A 21730-nucleotide genomic window follows, 5' to 3' on the forward strand; every position below is an offset into this window, starting at 1 on the left:
AAAATTCTCAATATTTTTGACGTTTCGTTTATATAAGCTTAATGACAGGATGGGGTTTAAGTACTCTAAGCATGTTGCAAGTACCTACTTCTCTCATTGACCCAGATTTAATTAGCTAGTCATAAACGTATTTCGCAACTTGACCGCATCCATCTGGCATCACTCTTACTGCGAGGAGTCTTAAATAAAATATACTTCTGTCACTTGTCACGTTCAAATGAATCTATGACGTCATAAATCACATAACCGTTATCTTGCTTGCTGTCAAGGAGCATATATGTCCGAAAGAATCAATTATCCGGGAAGGGAATAATAGGTCAGCTGAAATGGAAATTTCACAACATCGCCCTGGTTACATTTGATCAGTTTATAGTCGATTCAGGTGGCCTGAATAACCGAATAAATAAAGGTGAGTTTATTTTCACTTGACCGGGGTGTTTATAACTACAGTTCTAATATTTACATCGGACTTAGGTATTTTTAGTATTCGTGGAAAAAGTAGAGGAAACTATATGAGGTCACGGCCTCTGTTAATTAACTCGTATGACGGCAACGGGGGGCATCAATTAGTTTGACCCTCTCTCTGTCAATAATTTGACATTTATGTATGTCATTTTTTATGTAAAATCAATATGGCCGCCACTGTCTAATGTGGCGCCATCTTTATATTACTCTGATAATGCATATCGATGTATGGCGGGTTGCCAGTTACGTGCCTTTAAAAATAAAGTAATAGGTTTAATAAACAAATATAAGTATTATTTAGTTGTATTATTTCATCTTGTGCCCTCACTTCCACTATATTTTTCAACATTTTATGCACTAAGCAAGTTGTGCGTTACTTGGAGTAACACTTCCGTCAACCTCAATTATTTACTGTCTAAATCTAAGACTCCTCGCAGTAATACATCTGTCAACGTCAACTATTGCAATATCAAACTTACTGTAAGTGTTGCAGCATTTATTCCGCCTACGATATGTCGTTGAACTAAAGGTCTTTCTTCACGCCTCCGCAAAATCGGTCGGCGGTAATTTAAAATTCATAGAAAGAGAGAAAAAGTCTCACGATTTTCGCCCACTTACCGTTGGGGCCACGACGTCTCAAAAAATCGAGACCGTTTGGGCGTTTACGCTTGCGAAAAACGTCGACATATTACAAGGGGGCAATGTTTCATATTACTGGAACAAGTGAAAATCAACATTCTTCTTCTTTTTTATTTATTTAAGCCCCTGTCAATTAAGCTGGAATAAAGAGTCGATCAATTTAAATCAAGCGGGCCTGACACGCTAATAAATTCACGCATGGGGGCCTTAAGTGGCGTGGCGCACGTCAAGCTTTAAATTGACGTTCAATTAGGCCACCCCAGTGCGTAGACGTTCCGATATGGCAACACCGCAGTGGTTACGTCAACTTCATAATAATTAAAAAGTGACAAGTGACAAGCGATGTTATGACGTGTTTACCTTGGAACTACAGATTTTAGGTGAAACTAGACTTGGCTTACAAAAATGTCCATAAAAATGTTCCTAGTGCACGGATTTGTTTGTTTCTTCTAATAGATTGTTAGAGAGAGATGAAAGAAGCTTTAGAAGTAAAAAATACAGAAATCCCATCAGTGGAAGCGAAGTTATGACCTGATTTACCCCAGAACTAAAGATTCCAGGTGAAACTAGACATGGCTTACAAAAATGTCCATAAAAATGTTCCTGGTGCACGGATTTGTTTGTTTCTTCTAATAGAATGTTAGAGAGAGATGAAAGAAGATTTAGAAGTAAAAAACACAGAAATCCCATGAGTAGAAGCAAAGTTATGACCTGATTTACCCCAGAACTAAAGATTCCAGGTGAAACTAGACAAGGCTTTGAAAAATGTCCATAAAAATTTTCCTAGTGCACGAATTTGTTTGTTTCTTTTAATAGAATGTTAGAGAGAGATGAAAGGAGCTTTAGAAGTAAAAAACACAGAAATCCCATGAGTAGAAGCAAAGTTATGACCTGATTTACCCCAGAACTAAAGATTCCAGTTGAAACTAGACTTGGCTTACAAAAATGTCCATAAAAATTTTCCTAGTGCACGAATTTGTTTGTTTCTTTTAATAGAATGTTAAGGAGAGATGAAAGAAGATTTAGGAGTAAATAACAAAGAAATCCCATCAGTAGAAGCAAAGTTATGACCTGATTTACCCCAGAACTAAAGATTCCAGGTGAAACTAGACATGGCTTACAAAAATGTCCATAAAAATGTTCCTAGTGCACGGATTTGTTTGTTTCTTCTAATAGAATGTTAGAGAGAGATGAAAGAAGCTTTAGACGTAAAAAACACAGAAATCCCATCAGTGGAAGCAAAGTTATGACCTGATTTACCCCAGAACTAAAGATTCCAGGTGAAACTAGACATGGCTTACAAAAATGTCCATAAAAATTTTCCTAGTGCACGGATTTGTTTGTTTCTTCTAATAGAATGTTAGAGAGAGATGAAAGAAGCTTTAGAAGTAAAAAACACAGAAATCCCATCAGTAGAAGCGAAGTTATGACCTGATTTACCCCAGAACTAAAGATTCCAGGTGAAACTAGACATGGCTTACAAAAATGTCCATAAAAATGTTCCTGGTGCACGGATTTGTTTGTTTCTTCTAATAGAATGTTAGAGAGAGATGAAAGAAGCTTTAGACGTAAAAAACACAGAAATCCCATCAGTGGAAGCAAAGTTATGACCTGATTTACCCCAGAACTAAAGATTCCAGGTGAAACTAGACATGGCTTACAAAAATGTCCATAAAAATGTTCCTAGTGCCCGAATTTGTTTGTTTCTTTTAGTAGAATGTTAAGAAGAGATGAAAGAAGCTTTAGAAGTAAAAAACACAGAAATCCCTTCAGTAGAAGCAAAGTTATGACCTGATTTACCCCAGAACTAAAGATTCCAGTTGCAACGAGACAAGGCTTACACAAATGTCCATAAAAATGTTCCTAGTGCCCGAATTTGTTTGTTTCTTCTAATGGAATGTTAGAGAGAGATGAAAGAAGCTTTAGAAGTAAAAAACACAGAAATCCCATGAGTAGAAGCAAAGTTATGACCTGATTTACCCCAGAACCAAAGATTCCAGGTGAAACTAGACTTGGCTTACAAAAATGTCCATAAAAATTTTCCTAGTGCACGAATTTGTTTGTTTCTTTTAATAGAATGTTAAGGAGAGATGAAAGAAGATATAGGAGTAAATAACAAAGAAATCCCACGAGTAGAAGCGAGGTTATGACCTGATTTACCCCAGAACTAAAGATTCCAGTTGCAACGAGACTAGGGTTTCAAAAATGTCCATAAAAAACCTTCTAGTACATGGATTTATGTACTTTTTTTAACACAACGTTAAAGAGAGATGAAAATGTTTCCAGTCAGTTAATAAATTATAGCGAAGGTGCCGGTACTATGAAAACAAAACCTATCACTGTCTGACACACTATTTTTGCCATAAGTTTATCTTTGTTACACTCAATACAGGGTAAATATGGCGGATAAAATTAATTCTACGTCTTTCCGATACAATGGGTAAGGCAAAGATAAACATATGGCGAAAATAATGTGTAAGGCAGAGAGAGAACTATCTTTTTCGGGCCTTTACCTCTTTTTACTTTATGACGTTACTTGTGCCTTTTCTTACTTAGATACTTTTGCATATAACTCAGAAACTACTTAAGATTTCTCTATATTTCTTTCAGATAAAGGTAAAGTAATGCCTGAGGATTAATTTGATGTAAGAAACGTCGTGTTCGGTGAAATATTCAATGAGATATCAAGCTTTTCGTTGGAGCATTTTTTTGAGGGCAAACATCTCTTATAGAGGCAGTTTTGAGTGTTACTCAAATATTTTTCAAAGGATTTTTTAGGGGGGTAAAGTGGGATCCCCAAGGATTGTTTTGATGCATAAAACGTGATTTTGAGTGCCAAATTTAACGGTCTAGAGCAACTTTACTTAAGCTCTTTTTTATACAATTTTTTTCGTAAATATTGAACTTCTATCCACGATAACTCAAAAAGTATTTTAGGGATTTTTATGGGGTTTTCACTAGAGATTGCACCACTTCTTAAGGAATAATTTGATATATAATAAATTTTTGTGCGTCAAGTACTTTCTGATTTAGGCTCAGATTTGTTAGACATGCCCTATGAATAATACTAACTTTCGTTTAGAGACAGTTTCAAAAACTTTTTGAGGGGCTCTGGTAATTTTTCAAAAGAGTAAAGGGGGATCCCTAAGGATCATTTTGGTGCATAAAACATAATTTTAGGTGCAAAATTTAACGAGCTACAGCAGCTTCAGTTAGGCTCTCTTTTGTGCGATTTTTTCTCATAAAGATTGAACTTCTATCGACGATAACTCGGAAAATATTTGAGGGATTTTCATGAGGTTTTCACTAAAAATTGGAGCATTTTTTAACGAATAATTTCATATACGAACAACTTTTGTGGCTCAAGTACTTTCTGAGTTAGGCTCAGGTTTACCAGGGAAGTGCCCAGTACAGCCTAAATCACTTCTAGGGTCATACTTCAGTCTCTCTCCCAAATCATTTACTTTAGGCAACCCCACATACATCCCAATAGGGCCGAAGAGTTTATGTCAAAAAAGTGACAAGTGACACACCTGTCATGTCACCCTAATTAAAACAACCCTATAAAACCCGAAATATTTTTTTTTAATTACTATAGTGTGAGACATCGAAATACGACTGTATACGGACGTAACAACTCCACCACCACAAAATGATTTTCTTCCCTCCATCGCTCGCCATCGGGGTGGGCCTACTTGGGGCACGTGTTGCAGCTCCTGCGTCTGCGCCGTCTCCTGCGGCAGCTCCTGCGCCTGCGCCTGCAGCTACGCCTCCTCCTCCTCCTCCCGCGTTTCTTAAGCATGCTGCACGCCTGATTGTAGTACTTCTTTCGGTCCCTCCCGCTCATTTTACACCTAAAAAGTTGGTTCGCGGAAAAATTGGGTTGGTCGGAATTAAAGTTGTCTTACCAGCACTTGGCTCCCTCGATGGCGATCCTGCACTGGGGCCAGCCGCAGTGTTTCTTCCTAAACACCCTCAAGTAGTTCAGGAAGGGGTTGTTGGTCTTTCGACCTCCGCGGCACGATTTCCTACGTCTGGACCTTCCGCATCTGGACCTACAAAACGAGGTTAGATTATATTATGTCCTCTATATATGTCCTCTGATTATGGGTACCTCCTTCTTTTGCTCCTCCTGCGCCTGCGCTTTTTGCCACCGCAGTAAACGCTCGGCGGGATGTGACGGCATTTGAACCCGAGCCCCATTTTCCTCTACACTTTTTATTAAATCGAATTAAATGACTGGAATATTTCACATTATACTTCGGATTTGGATACGATGGTCATCTTGAGTTAACACTTTTAACTAAGAATTTTGAGTTGCGCCCTTGCTAAAATGAAATTTGGATGGTTATAAATTGTTAATAAACTGTTTGTAGCCGGGGTAACCGAGGATATTTTGTTCCGGCGCATCGGTTACTTTGTTTCGCATCGTTTGTTTGTTAATATACGGGGTGGTTCCGGTAGCACTTGTCCTCCCCATTGAACGCCTGAAATTTCATTTTTTTTAGGTTATTCGGTGACAATTAGACAATTTGTGGTTAGGAATACCATAACGATCAGCAAAATGTTCCCTTTTAAGCACTCGTTTATTGAAGAACATCTCGTTCTAGGACGTCACATTATGGGTACTTCAATAAATAGTCTAGGGATTTTTTTTTGTTAAATAAATTTGATTGGTAACATTGATTGACAATTGACAGTTGTGACAGTGATATTGAATTGACATTGTCGACGGTGGCATGCTGAAATCCTCTATTTAGCACTCCTGGTTTAACATGTGTCAATTTTTAAAATTTAGTTACTATTTTAAGGCGAAATTACCACGTTGCCGTATAAACTTGTAAACCATGCATTAGATATTTGAATTTGATTTAGGGACATTTGTTGGTGAATCGTCTAGGGATTTTTTTTGTTAATTAAATTTGGTTGACACTCACTGTCGGTTTGACACGTGTCATCTGTGAATTTTTGTCAGTCCAGTGATTAGGTAAATTAACTTATCATTTACAAATTACTACGTCGCCGTATAAATTTGTAAATTATAGCAACGTTGATTGACAGCTGACAGTTATGACAGTGACGTTTATTAAATTGACATGGTTGACGTGCACTTAGCGAATGCCTTTGTCAATTTAGTTACTATTTTAAGGCGAAATTACCACGTTGCCGTATAAACTTGTAAACCATGCATTAGATATTTGAATTTGATTTAGGGACATTTGTTGGTGAATCGTCCAGGGATTTTTTTTGTTAATTAAATTTAGTTGACACTCGCTGTTGGTTTGACATGTGTCATCTGTCAATTTTTGTCAGTCCAGTGATTAGGTAAATTAACTTATCATTTACAAATTACTACGTCACCGTATAAATTTGTAAATTATAGCAACGTTGATTGATAGCTGACAGTTATGACAGTGACGTTTATTAAATTGACATGGTTGACGTGCACTTAGCGAATGCCTTTGTCAATTTAGTTACTATTTTAAAGCAAAATTACCACGTTGCCGTATAAACTTGTAAACCATGCATTCGTCCAGGGATTTTTTTTGTTAATTAAATTTGGTTGACACTCACTGTCGGTTTGACATGTGTCATCTGTCAATTTTTGTCAGTCCAGTGATTAGGTAAATTAACTTATCATTTACAAATTACTACGTCACCGTATAAATTTGTAAATTATGGCAACGTTGATTGACAGCTGACAGTTATGACAGTGACGTTTATTAAATTGACATGGTTGACGTGCACTTAGCGAATGCCTTTGTCAATTTAGTTACTATTTTAAGGCGAAATTACCACGTTGCCGTATAAACTTGTAAACCATGCATTAGATATTTGAATTTGATTTAGGGACATTTGTTGGTGAATCGTCTAGGGATTTTTTTTGTTAATTAAATTTGGTTGACACTCACTGTCGGTTTGACATGTGTCATCTGTCAATTTTTGTCAGTCCAGTGATTAGGTAAATTAACTATCATTTACAAATTACTACGTCGCCGTATAAATTTGTAAATTATGGCAACGTTGATTGACAGCTGACAGTTATGACAGTGACGTTTATTAAATTGACATGGTTGACGTGCACTTAGCGAATGCCTTTGTCAATTTAGTTACTATTTTAAGGCGAAATTACCACGTTGCCGTATAAACTTGTAAACCATGCATTAGATATTTGAATTTGATTTAGGGACATTTGTTGGTGAATCGTCTAGGGATTTTTTTTTTTAATTAAATTTGGTTGACACTCACTGTCGGTTTGACATGTGTCATCTGTCAATTTTTGTCAGTCCAGTGATTAGGTAAATTAACTTATCATTTACAAATTACTACGTCACCGTATAAATTTGTAAATTATGGCAACGTTGATTGACAGCTGACAGTTATGACAGTGACGTTTATTAAATTGACATGGTTGACGTGCACTTAGCGAATGCCTTTGTCAATTTAGTTACTATTTTAAGGCGAAATTACCACGTTGCCGTATAAACTTGTAAACCATGCATTAGATATTTGAATTTGATTTAGGGACATTTGTTGGTGAATCGTCTAGGGATTTTTTTTGTTAATTAAATTTGGTTGACACTCACTGTCGGTTTGACATGTGTCATCTGTCAATTTTTGTCAGTCCAGTGATTAGGTAAATTAACTATCATTTACAAATTACTACGTCGCCGTATAAATTTGTAAATTATAGCAACGTTGATTGACAGCTGACAGTTTTGACAGTGACGATTATTAAATTGACATGGTTGGCGTGCACTTAGCGAATGCTTTATCTATCACTTTGTCAATTTAATTATTATTGCCGTATAATGCATGTGTTGATTAATTTTATATTCCCTAAATTTATTGAATAATTCAGGGACATTTCGTGGTGGATCGTCTAGGGATTTTTTTGATTGGCAACGTTGGTCGACAGTTGACAGTGACAGTGACGCTTATTGAATTGACAGTTGTGACAGTGACGTTTCTTATATTGTGACTTTATTGGGAAAAATCTAATTTTTTTTGCAAACAACACGATATTAAACCAAATTCGACCTTAATAATTGAAGCTTATTTGTTTACGCGTTATTCTATACAATCTTAGGTGCATTATTCAGGTTTTTTTTGGCATTATATGGGTCCTAAAGTACCTAAGACAGTCGGTGAGTAACCTTGCCATTTTCCCCCTTGATTGATTAACTTATACAAGCCCAAAGCCCTTTTTTTAACATACTTTCCAAGTTTTAATGCATAATTTGTTAAATATCAATGAGAAACACCTTAGGTCTCCACACAGTTACTTTATACAACATAAGATGACCCCCTAGGTCCATGTCGATAAAGCAGATTTCATTTCAAAAATGTTAGGTTAGAATTTTTAAATACTTCTAGAGAAAACTTCTAGGGCTCCACCCCCTTACACCTCACTAATACCCACTTTTATTTTAGGATTCTCGTAGGGGCTCCTCTGGGGCAAAACCTGCAACCCAGCACCAACTTCTCGGGTGCAATCTTCAAGTGCCCGATCACCCACGAGGATGAGGACTGCGTCCAGATCCCCACTGACGGGCACAGAGGTACAATTTTAATCAATATTTCATTGGAATAATGTCTTTTTTATAGGAATAAAGAGTTTTGTTTAGAATCTAGTCGGTTGTATAGACACAATTTTAGATGGGTCTTAGACCTCACAGATATAAACACTTATAAAGTGTTTTTATTTTTTTAGTTGTTTTAGTCGTAGACTGTACAAAAAAATTTTTTTAATTCTCTTTATACCTGAAAGAGCTGTAAAGTGAACATTTTTCATGTAGGCACACAGACCAGAACATAAAGATTCTTTTTCTGATAGTTAACCCGTTTTATGTAGGAAGCGCCCTGCATAAAAACCATTACTTTTATCTTAGATGTTGTGCAATATGAATTGCATGTTGCGCCTATTACTGTTCAATGTTGCTCAGTGTTATTATACTCTTTATGCCCACACTATAATATTCCTTAATAAAATTTATGATAACGGTTTCGTTTCTCAAGGAGATCATCCTGATGATGGTCCTCCCTGGGACGAAACAATAAGAAAATTGTAATCGAAAGTAATTTTTGTGTTTTTGTTTTCGGGAAACCAATCTTGCAGCGGCCAGTGGGATATGTAAGTGGTGGTCTCGAACCAAGTTTTAATTTATAAGAGAGAGAGAGAGAGAGGTACCGGGTAATCGAGTTTGTGGTGCCCCCCCTCTCAATAACAGCATGAGTATTATTTTTATTTAATTTTTTTTTTGGCTAATTTTAACAGTAGTTGCATGTGATTCACTCTTGTGCACTTGGTAGTTGCGCTCTACGGGTGGTTTGACCGGTCCTTGTACAGATTTGTATGTAGAATAGACCCCCCCGAGATCTATTAAAGTACTTTTTCTTCTATTTGCAAATGAAAGTGGCAACAATGTCTTATGGTTAAATAGAGGTTTCCTATGTAAATTTTTACAGTGCTGCCACATTGCAAGAAGAAGGGAAGAATGGGGAAGTTTTCTATTACGATGGTGCCAAATTGGGTAGATTATCTGAAAAAGTACTATAAAGGATCTCCCTTTTGGGTCAATTTTATCATAAATTAAAATATATTTTCTTGTATATAATAATTAATGTTTCTCTTACATGTACATTTTGCTCAATCATATAACGAGGGGGTTTTTGGTGCCTTCCTGTATTAATTCTCATTCGTTTCCTATAGAAACGTTGTTAATTATGTTAATCATGCCCTTAAGAAGCTTTTCTTCAAAGTAACAATTAAAAACTATACAGGGTGGTCTTTCAGGAATTCAGTGAATAGAATGCTCTGTATATTTTTTAAAATTTTATAGGAAATTTGATGGGTCTAGTGCTATACACGGACAGTTTTAAGTTAGGGTTTTTGGGAAAATGGTTGGAGATATGCAAGTTTAGATGTTACCAATCGATTTTTTGGCCAAAATTAGCTAGAAAAGAGGTGTCACTCGACAAGGTTATTTTGAGTTTTAAGAAAGTTAGGTTTTTTGGGGAAACGGTTGGAGATATCCAAATTTTGACTTCGCTAATCGATTTTTGAGACAAAATTAGCTAGAAAAGAGGTGTCACTTGATAGGGTTATTTCGAGTTTTAAGAAAGTTAGGTTTTTTGGGGAAACGGTTGGAGATATCTAAATTTTGACTTCGCCAATCAATTTTTGAGACAAAATTAGCTAGAAAAGAGGTGTCACTCGATAGGGTTATTTTAAGTTTTAAGGAAGTTGGATTTTTTGGGAAAACGGTTGGAAATATTCAAATTTTGACTTCGCCAATCGATTTTTGAGACAAAATTAGCTAGAAAAGAGGTGCCACTCGACAAGGTTATTTTGAGTTTTAAGAAAGTTAGGTTTTTTGGGAAAACGGTTGGAGATATCCAAATTTTGACTTCGCTAATCGATTTTTGGGACAAAATTAGCAAGAAAAGAGGTGTCACTCGATAGGGTTATTTTGAGTTTTAAGAAAGTTAGGTTTTTTGGGAAAACGGTTGGAGATATCCAAATTTTGACTCAACTATTCGATTTTTGCGACAAAATTAGCTAGAAAAGAGATATCACTCGATAGGGTTATTTTGAGTTTTAAGAAAGTTAGGTTTTTTGGGAAAACGGTTGGAAATATCCAAATTTTGACTCAACTATTCGATTTTTGGGACAAAATTAGCTAGAAAAGAGGTGTCACTCGATAAGGTTATTTTGAGTTTTAAGAAAGTTGGATTTTTTGGGAAAACGGTTGGAGATATCAAAATTTTGACTTCTCCAATCGATTTTTGAGACGAAATTAGCTAGGAAAGAGGTGTCACTCGACAAGGTTATTTTGAGTTTTAAGAAAGTTGGATTTTTTGAGAAAACGGTTGGAGATATCCAAATTTTGACTTCGCCAATCGATTTTTGAGACAAAATTAGCTAGAAAAGAGGTGTCACTCGATAGGGCTATTTTGAGTTTTAAGAAAGTTGGATTTTTTGGGAAAACGGTTGGAAATATCCAAATTTTGACTTCGCCAATAGATTTTTGAGACAAAATTAGCAAGAAAAGAGATGTCACTCGATACGGTTATTTTGAGTTTTAAGAAAGTTGGATTTTTTGGGAAAACGGTTGGAAATATCCAAATTTTGACTTCGCCAATCAATTTTTGAGACAAAATTAGCTAGAAAAGAGGTGTCACTCGATAGGGCTATTTGGAATTTTAAGAAAGTTGGATTTTTTGGGAAAACGGTTGGAGATATCTAAATTTTGACTTCTTCAATCGATTTTTGAGACAAAATTAGCTAAAAAAGAGGTGTCACTCGATAGGGATATTTTGAGTTTTAAGAAAGTTGGATTTTTTGGAAAAACGGTTGAAAATATCCAAATTTTGACTTCGCCAATCGATTTTTGGGACAAAATTAGCTAAAAAAGAGGTGTCACTTGACAAGGTTATTTTGAGTTTTAAGAAAGTTGCATTTTTTAGGAAAACGGTTGGAAATATCCAAATTTTGACTTCGCCAATTGATTTTTGAGACAAAATTAGCAAGAAAAGAGATGTCACTCGATACGCTTATTTTGAGTTTTAAGAAAGTTGGATTTTTTGAGAAAACTGTTGGAGATATTCAAATTTTGAGTTCACCAACCGATTTTTGGGACAAAAGTAGTTAGAAACGAGGTGTAATTTAAATATTCTTTGGGAAAACACAATATACTCCATGTATCGCATGTGACCCCTTAAATTCCTAGGAATTTTTTTGTAGCATTTAAAAATGTATTTACCATACAAAGTGTCCTAGATGCCAACAATCACGTTATCCTGGAAAACCTTTTTATATAAACTTAATAATAAACCATTTAATAATAAAACAACATTAACCTTCATCAAGCACTAATATCAAATTTCCAATAATGTCCGCATACTATAATGGGCTATTAAAACAAATACTAAAAATGTAACACTGGGGCGGTAATAAAAGACAATTTAACCCGATTAAGACTTTAACAACAAGAGCCCAAATAACGCTATAAGAAACGTATTTTTTTTTTAATATACTCTTCAGCTTTTTGAGCACAAATAATCAATTAAAAAAAAACTAAAACAAAAATTAACACCCAGGAGAGCACCCTTTCAAAAGGCCTTAAAGGGCTCGATGGGGAAAACCATTTTCCACCCTCGATTCCTCCCACTGTGCGTTTGATGAACCCGTTTTGAGCCCGTGAATGAGTTTTCGTTTTATAATCCTGCATTTTTGCATTTTCACGATAAAATTGCTGCATTTTCCACATAAACACAAACCATGTACTAGATTAGGCTTTGTTTTGCGCCAATGTTTCTTTTTTTTTTAAGGCAACACCATACAGTTTGTACATAGTACATCTTCAATTGTTGTACATAGTTTTGTTTTTTGAGAAAACCCGCACCTGGACTAATAATTATTTTCTATTTCTTTGCACTGAAATAGTGACGCAACAAAATATAACAACACGAATTACTAATTATGAATTTATCATTAAATCTTTGGCTGTGCCTCCCCATTAGTCCGGGACAAAAGGGTTTTTTCAAGAAGGTCTTATCACCGCTATTTTCGAGAGATATGATGAGGATTTTGTTGACTGTGACACGCTTTTCACATTGTTCATTGTCCAAGTGAACAATCTCCTTTGTTTTATTACTAACCATCGTGCCCCAGGTTAATGAAACTTTTTCAATCAATACAATAATAGTTTCAATAACCTGCCGTAATTCACCAAATAAATCCACTAATATACAACCTCTATTAGACGATTTCGATTATGACGAGGGCGCGAATTCGGCTTCCTCGGACCTGTTGCCACCCCAAAATGACGAAATTAAAGACGGCCAATGGTTGGGTAAGTGTCGACTTACGTAAGGGAAAAATTGTTCGATTTCCACCCTCCCAATTTCAGGGGTTAGTTTACGCTCGCAAAAACCGGGCGGTCAAGTGATGGTGTGCGCGCACCGTTACATCCAAAGTAAAGATCTGACGAAGTACCACTTGGGCCAAGGGCTGTGCTACTTGATGAACAGCAATTTGAAAATAACCGAGACTTTACAGCCCTGTAAAGGGTTGCCTACGGACCAGTGAGTGTACAACTATTATTGTACCTTAAGTGTCAGATTTTGTTTGCACACCAGTGAAAAGATTGAAAGGCCTTTCTTATTGTTTGTATAGTTTGCACCAGGAGTTTGGCTTTTGCCAAGTGGGCACCAGCGCCACCTTTTTGGGGGAGAACGCGGTCATGGGCGCCCCCGGCCCTTTTACCTGGAGGGGCACTGTCTTCGTCCAGGCAATCAACGAGGATTTCTTCCAGAGAGACAAGACCACTTACAAGGGCCCCCTGTTGGATACCGCGGACCCTATTGACAAATACAGTTATTTAGGTGGAGTAGTGACCATTTTTTTTAAAATTGATCCGTGTCTAAATTGTGGAATTTTCAGGTATGAGCGTCGACGGGGGCTACATCTTCGACAGGAGGAACTACACGTTCGTCGCGGGGGCTCCACGCTCGCAAATGATGGGCCAGGTTTACTTTTTCGAAAAAAGGACCGCAATCACTGATGGGAACAAGGACGTTTTGAATATCGTCCTCATTATCACCGGGGAACAGTTTGCCTCCAGTTTTGGTTATGAAATACTGGTGGAGGACGTGAACAATGACGGGTAATAAATAGTCAGTCAAACCGTTTTACCACTAACAAAAACTCTTTACTTCATTTTCGACCTGTGTTTCTTTAAGGGTGTTAGCATCTTCAGGAAAGGATTAAAATTGAGAACTTTCCTGGAGCGGGGGAAATTTATAACGTTAACTGGGAAAATTCACAGAGTTTGTTATGTAATAAGGTCCTTGAGAGACCAGTGGTGTTTGGAGTCTTTTTTATCGTACTATTATGCATCAATTGAAGCGTTCGGGGGAACAAGGTACATAAGCCACATTTTTTACAAAAATGAGATCCGTTTATAGAATGCTTTCTTAAGAAGGTCACAACCCACGATGGCGCTACCAAACGTGTAGTTTCTTGTTGCAAAAATTAAAATATCAGGCATTTTTTTCGTCAACAAAGTCATATGCCACCTTAAAAGTAACATGGCCGCACAGAAGCAGGTGTCTGTTAAACGTAATCTGTGTAAAAACGAAGTTTCTAGTGCTAGTTCGGAAAGTGATTTCGATTCAGATGATAGTGTAAGGGACCGAAATTATAATTCCGATGATAGCAGCTCCGATTCTTTCACGGACGACGATTTATCGGTAAGTAAACAATATTGTGGGTTATGACTTTTTACTACGATACTGTAATAAATTTAGTTTTTTTGGATTTAGCCAATTCTAGTAATTTATTTCTGTCAGAAAATAATAAAGTAACTACTGACTGGTGTCAAGATAAAAACATTACACCAAAGAAGATATGTATCGAAGGATATTCTGTATAGGCTTTAAACTGCCAAAAAGCGATACTTGTCACACCTGGGACTCTCTAAATATTTCGATTCAAACCGAAGAAACTAATAAAAACCATGAAGAAGTGAAAAAATTAAAAACTCGACTAGAACTTCATCATAGGCGAGCAGCCGGTATGCAGAACCAGCTTGAAAGAGGAATCGGCCAAAATTAGTAAAGACAAAATTGTGATTAATTTTAACTTACAACACCAAACCTAACTGTTGGTCCTGCCTTTTATCTGCGGAAGGCTCGGACTTACAATCTTGGTGTCCATGACTGCATAAGTGGAAAAGCAGCCATGTTCATAAATAAACGGCAAAGCGAGGTAGTGAAGAAATCGCTAGTATTCTGTTAAAATATTTTTCTTCCAAAGACAAAACTGACTGAAATCACGGGGGCCAGAATAAAAATTGGCAAATCATATCACTCTGGTCGGAGCTCGTGAGAGAAAATAAATTTAGCATAGATTTCGTATTCCCGGCCACACTTATCTACCATGTGATCGTGACTTTGCGCTCATAGAGAAGCATCAAATACAGGGTGTCCGGATGCTAGATGCAATCCTTTAAGGGGGGTGATAGCTGACTTAATTTCAAACATATGTGTAGGTCGAAATTTGTTTATAAATTTTTTATGGCAATTTTTGCATTTTTCTCAAGAAATACCAAAATGTCACACTTAAACGGTAATAGAGCGCAATTTACAATTAGTATCGGAGTTTCAAAGTTTATTTTGTTTTGTCTAATGTGTATTAATAAAAATACGATCAATTCCAAGCTTCTGTGAAAAAATAGAGACATTGAAACGGCCTTTATTTTTTAGATATCACTCATGCTGATGCCTAGCCAATTCTCAGAATTATGGCCTCTTTTGTTCGACAGGTCGTGTAAACAAAAATTATTAGACTGAGACCTCTCATAAGCCTACTAAGCATTAGAGCCCCGATTGTGGGGTCATTTTAGGTTTTAATGTTCAATAAAACACAATTTTGTTTAAACTATTTATTGTTCATGTTCAAAATGCAATCCATTATTTCTAATACAGGCACGAGCCCTTTTTGTTACTTCGGTGGTGGTCATATCTTCTTTCATCCTATCAAATGCTCCATTTATTTTGCGAATCAACTCTTCTCTTGTTCCTATTTCGGTGGTGTGTACAAGCTCCTTTGTCCGGTCCCATATGAACAAATCCAACGGAGTTAGGTCAGGCGATCGAGGAGGCCAAGGAAAGGTTTCGCCTCTACCGATCCAACCGTCCGGAAAACAGTCGTCTAAGTAATTCCTGACAGCCAAGGACCTCTTGCTAAAAAAATATTGGTCTTTCTCGTTCATTAATCCAGCTTCGTCTAGAAGAACGGGGATATCATTTTGTAGAAAATCTAAATGGTTGGCACCATTTAAATTCTCTGGTAGAAAATGTGGCTCAATAATACACACGGCCCACACATTGACCGAAAATCTGTTCCGAAATGATTTTTGTTTTTTCCAGTGCAAATTTGCATCTTTGGCAGCCCATTCGTGGAGGTTGTGGAAATTGGTAATACCTTCCCTGGAAAAATTCGCGGGTTCATGGGAAAAAAGTTGTATGTCAAAAATAGTTGTATATTTGAGTAATTCGCACTTGAAGTGTTATTTTGGGCTGTGACTAAAATTTTGAACATACATATTTTTTTTTGCTTAGAATCAAGTAGAATAAAAGGAGCATTTTTATTGTAAAGTAAATAAACTTTTCTAGTGTTTGGTATAAAATAGTATTTACATTTTTTTTGACAACATTTAGATTTCTTAAAATTTGGACATAACTCTTTTTACACAATAAAAAAAAAAACAAAGGATTGGAAATATTATTTTAATTAACGAATGTACCAACAAAAGCATTAAAGGTAAGTAAAACTATTTAAGTCGTCCTTCAATATTTAATAAATTTAGAAAAATTTATATATATTCTCTACATATATTTCGAGAGTGTAAACTCTCATCTTCAGTTTCTATTTTTGGAACCAATAAAACTGGAGAACTCTATTCACTTTGTGCCCTTTCAACTATACCATCTTGGCACATTTTAGTTACTTTTTTATATATTTCATCTTTTAGTGAAAAAGGTAATCTATATGGTTTAACATAAGGGGTGGCATTATTGCGAAAATGTCAGTGCAAGGGTAAGTTTCCATCATTTTGCGTTTGTACTTATATTAGTTTAAGACCATTACTTTTGTAGTTATTCTCCTGAAGATGAGAGTTTACACTCTCGAAACATGTAGAGAATATATATAAATTTTTCTAAATTTATTAAATATTGGAGGACGACTTAAAGAGTTTTACTTACCTTAACTTTAAACTCCAATTCAAGCAATGGACTATTTCTTCAACTTAAAAGCATTTAATTTTAAAACAAAGAACATATTCAAATTATTTTAAGAGGAGTAAAATATTACTCATCACTTGATTCATCTGAACTTGCATCAGGATATGTATCAGCATTTTTGTCTTTGGCGGTGGTCAAATTTGTATAAAAATCCGCAAAAGTGTCGCTAATGTATGGCAGCAGATCTATAAGATTACTTTTCTTTTCACTAGACATAGGAACTGGAACAGGTGTTAAATATTTTGCTGTGAAATAAAATAAGCCATATGTTTGACTTAAATCCCTTTTCACGCGTGATTGCAAAAAACTAAAATGCATTTGTAGTATGTCTGAAATAGAGCATTTTACACGATAAAAGTGTAACTTACCTTGTTAGACACATTGAAAATAATGGACATACGCGTGTATAATGACTTTGTTCGTTATTCCCATACGTAAAGGACGGTTTTTAAATTCGGCTTCTGACATAAACCAGTTTTGACAAAAAAATGACATAACACCTTTTTCACATGCACCCGCGAATTGGACTCGTCTGTCCACAAGAATAACGGGTCCTCGATAACCATGTTCAATAAAAAGCGGCAGAACTGAATTCGTCTTGCAGGATATTCTTCTTGTAAGCCCTGCACCCCCGTACCATGAAAGGGATACTGTCCATATTTCTTCATGGTCGTCCACACCTTTCATCTTGAGAGGCCAAGGTCTTCAGCTACTTTTCTGACGCTTGCAGTAGGGTCTGCGGTAACAGCTTCCAGTGTTTGCTCCTCAATCTCTACATTATTATGGCCAGGGTTGACTCCACGTGCCGAATTATTCCCAATGGCAATTTCAGTAAGACGGCGAAAGGTGTTTTGAAACACCTCCGATCTGGATAACGTTCCTGGTACAAGCGTGGTGCCAAAGCTCCATTACCGTTAGCGCGTCCATATGTGAAGACAATGTCAGCGTACTCTTGGTTGGTAAATTCCATTTTACAATACTGTTTAATAAAACGGGCAGAAACTCGATTTAAAAAACAATGGATGCAGTCAGTACGAAGTTGATAATCTTACAAAATTAGAGGCGAGAGTGAAACTAAACAAGAAGAGGCTAAAATCACACGTTTTTATTTATTAAGCGAGTACCTAACTTGTAACCCCCACCCCAAAGTACCTACTAGGTACCCCTTACCCTACAGTAACTACTATTAGGTACCTCTGCTTAATTTTGTTTTTATTACTTTTTATTTACCTGAACTGTCCCATAATAGAAAACCAATAATCCAGTAAGTTTTGTTTACATGACCTGCCGCACAAAAGAGGCCATTACTCTGAGAATTGGCCAGGCATCGGTATGAGTGATATCTAAAAATAAAGGGCGTTTCAATGTCTCTATTTTTTCACAGAAGCTTGGAATTGATCGTATTTTTATTAATACACATCAGACAAAACAAAATAAACTTTGAAACTCCGATACTAATTGTAACTTGCGCTCTATTACCGTTTAAGTGTAAAAAATGCAAAAATTGCCATAAAAAATTTATAAACAAATCTCGACCTACACATATGTTTGAAATTAAGTCAGCTATCACCCCCTTAAAGGATCGCATCTAGCTTCCGGACACCCTGTATATTTGGACCAAATTTATTTTCCAGAAGACTGGTTTAAAGCTGTGCAAAAAAGCAAACGGGTAAATCCATTCGAAGTAGTCGTTATGGAACAAAGTGATTTTTTTTCCTTTGGTAGCATCTCTATAGCAAATAAAAATGTTACTGAAGAACCTGTACATTTTAATAGGGTACTATGTTTCCGCTTCGAATTTCAAAATCCGAATGTAATGTTATCTCTGTAATCTCTGATTTCAGGATTTAACCAAAAGTTTCATTTTAACTTTTCTCAATAAAGGCCAAATGTGGCTTATGTACCTTGTACCCCCGAGCACTTCAATTATTCAGTACAGTTTAATATCAGTTCAGACAAAGTCATATTAGCCCGAAAAGGGGTAATAAGATGCATGATAGCACTAAAAAATACCGAATCTTGTAGATCACACTTTCAAAGACTTGGCATTTTGAATGATATATATCCATGATAGCAAGAAATCATTTTACGTCCTTTCAAAAAAAAAAAAACAGATGATTATAATCTAATGACGACGAGGCAATGCAATAGTCATAGAATTCCCTCACACCGAACAACAATGTTTAAAAGATGACCCTACTATAATTGGATATAGTTATGCATAACGCGACCAGGCGCCAAATTCGTTTTTTTTTTGGTATTATTGTGTCATCTGACGGCCAAATACCATGTTTATCTACGAAAAAAAATCTCGAGCGTTATAAATCTATATTTTAAGGTTGAATTTTGCATAAAACGATTAAATGTCACGAAATTGCATAGGTCAATTAAACGCCATTATACTGGGCGCTTGGCTTAGTAGTTAAGTTCGGTCACGTGATCTGGCACCGGAAAATAGTTATTATATCACGTGGTATTTGTTAAATTTTTGATCATTTTTCTCGCGGATGCATTTACCGAACTTAGCTAGGAAATATCAACTGACGTTTTTTAAGTGATTTAATTCATATTTTAAAAAATGCTGCAACGGACTGCTATTATACTAAATCGCGCATATGAAATAAATTTAGAGGTAAGTAGATACCAAACTATCTAGTGCTATGTGGCGTTAACTTTACAGTGTTACTATTTTGCCAAGAGTTTGCATAGACGGTAGCTCAGAATTATTGGAGGCTTGGGATTGTTCGAAGATTCACTTATAAAGAATCTAAACTTGATTATAACTATTAGATAAGAGGGCGCCACTTAGTTTTTTTTTTATAAATGAAAGAAAACTAAGAAAAACACTTGGTTTATAGGTTTCAATTAACAATTAAATGACAATTATGCTAGACACTTACATCTCAATAACCGTAACTTCGATCCTGTTTTAGACACCAAATATTTACAAATAAGAAAAGTGGTATTACATGTGTCAATGATCAAATAAATCATTCATCCACGCACTTTTTGTGTAATTCATTTATTCAAAATTTATAACTCCTTTTCATTCTCTCATATTAAAGAGGCAAAAACATTTATGTTTTATTTATAAGTAACATTTCCAGTACCGCCATCTGTAGCCAACATATCAACCCCTACAGTACCGAGGTAAAAAAAATTGAGTTTGGGATTTACATTTATTTTACCCCGATAAAGTTGGGTCAAAAGGTAGGGAAAATTATTTTAAAAAATATTCGAAAGGGTCAAGGGAGGGATTTAGGGAGTACACAATTGTGTGTCTAGGGAGCTAACATTAGAAAAGTACAATTGTAAAACAAAATTTATTACTTCGTATGGAATGAAATAAAACAGTTTTTATCTTTGGTTAAACAAAGAAAAACATTACATTTTAGGCAACGCATTCTGGACCGACTTTTGCCCCCTTCTAACCGGGTTCTTCATTTCTTCATTCTTTGGCCAGTATTCAAAACCATCAAAGCGTTTGGTTGCATAGGGCAAACTGGAAGGCATTCTTCTCTTTTTTATTTAATTTCCTTCAACGCTAGTCTCTTGCTCTATATTTTCTTGGCATTTTGTTTCCTCCAATACACGCTTCTTAGTACCGGCAATCAGATATTTCCCAAGATTAAGTCTAAATTCCAAAAGATCCATAATATCTTTGCTACAAAGGTTTTGACTATAACAATCCCTTCGATACTCCATTCAGCTGTTTACTATTGCTAAGTCGAACAAATGTAGGATGGCTTTAAGAGTCCATAAAAGATCGATAGTATTCCATCATTTGGTCGCAAACATCTACACCACCCATTTTCGGGCATGTGCCTGAACGTCTTTTTTTCTGTTTTATTCCATCTTTGCACCTCAGTTTCCGGATGTCTTCCAAAAGCTGCGGATATCATTAAAACAGATTTATTATCTTTCCACTTTGTAATGCAAATCGGTATTAACAACTTCTTCTGACTCTCCCCTATTCCTTAACCTGTCTTTTTTAAAATCAAACCTTTTCACTCTGTTGGACATAATTGTAGCAGCTGCCATATTCAAACTCGTCAATTTGTTCATCAAAGCAATAGTTGAAAAGTATCTGTCAAAATTCAGGTAACTATTTTGAGGTAATGTTTCTGCTAGAGACGCAATATTATTGAGGGTCCCAAGCCTAAATCCCTATCTTTTAGTGGGGTAGTATTGCCCTGGTAGATTTCAAAATCCAATACCAGTCTGAACACTGAAATTCTTCAGTCCCACTGGTTTTGTCGAACTGGATATCTTCCCAAAAAAGGAATCATTTGTTCGTCAATAGAAAAAGCTGTCTTTTCTTTTCTTCCAATGGCTTTACATCTATTGCGAACCAAATCAATTACCGGCTGTATTCTCCACAATCTATTCTTTTTTTTGTTCCTCTTCTGATACGCTAAGATTGTCAACGACATGTAAATTTACACGTATCATATAAAACCTTTGTCGGGTCATCATGACCCCATCAATTAATGGGAACTTATATTTTCCATTCCAATACATATGTATCCTTGGAAGATGAATACATCCCATCAAAGCATTCATTCCGAAAAATTTCTTTATTTCTTGAGTGGTAAAGTTGGTTTCTTTTGCATTTTGTTGTAAGAAATACTGGGAAGTGAAATTTGAGTGAGTTTTTACGATGGATGGAGTATAATCCTCTTTTACAGGAAAATCCTTGCTTCTAAACTTTCCATGCTTCCACTGGAGAATCTGGAAATGTATGAGGAGTAAATCATCTTCTGAATCTGAAGAGCTTCGGTTGGCGCTACAATTGGGATCTTTTCGGGAATTT

The 21730-nt window shown here is 36.0% G+C and overlaps 2 protein-coding genes across 2 annotated transcripts in view; one reads left to right on the forward strand and one right to left on the reverse strand.

Annotated features, from left to right (window-relative positions):
• LOC126747084 (integrin alpha-PS1) overlaps nt 1–21730 on the forward strand; it is a 118916-nt gene that overhangs the window by 64835 nt on the left and 32351 nt on the right. Inside the window, exons 2-7 of the mRNA XM_050455579.1 lie at nt 8539–8666; nt 9224–9238; nt 12873–12962; nt 13020–13194; nt 13286–13494; nt 13553–13775. Of these exons, the coding sequence (XP_050311536.1) occupies nt 8539–8666; nt 9224–9238; nt 12873–12962; nt 13020–13194; nt 13286–13494; nt 13553–13775 (840 nt within the window). The remainder of the gene's footprint in view (nt 1–8538; nt 8667–9223; nt 9239–12872; nt 12963–13019; nt 13195–13285; nt 13495–13552; nt 13776–21730) is intronic.
• Nucleotides 4671–5496, reverse strand: LOC126746795 (protamine). Its single transcript, XM_050455192.1, has 3 exons — nt 5219–5496; nt 5013–5159; nt 4671–4958 (listed from the first exon to the last, which is right to left on the reverse strand). The coding sequence occupies exons 1-3, from the start codon at nt 5305–5307 to the stop codon at nt 4796–4798; spliced, it is 399 nt and encodes a 132-aa protein (XP_050311149.1). The 5' UTR covers nt 5308–5496; the 3' UTR covers nt 4671–4795.

The sequence above is a fragment of the Anthonomus grandis genome, chromosome 18, assembly GCF_022605725.1.
Source record: "Anthonomus grandis grandis chromosome 18, icAntGran1.3, whole genome shotgun sequence".
Taxonomy (NCBI): domain Eukaryota; kingdom Metazoa; phylum Arthropoda; class Insecta; order Coleoptera; family Curculionidae; genus Anthonomus; species Anthonomus grandis.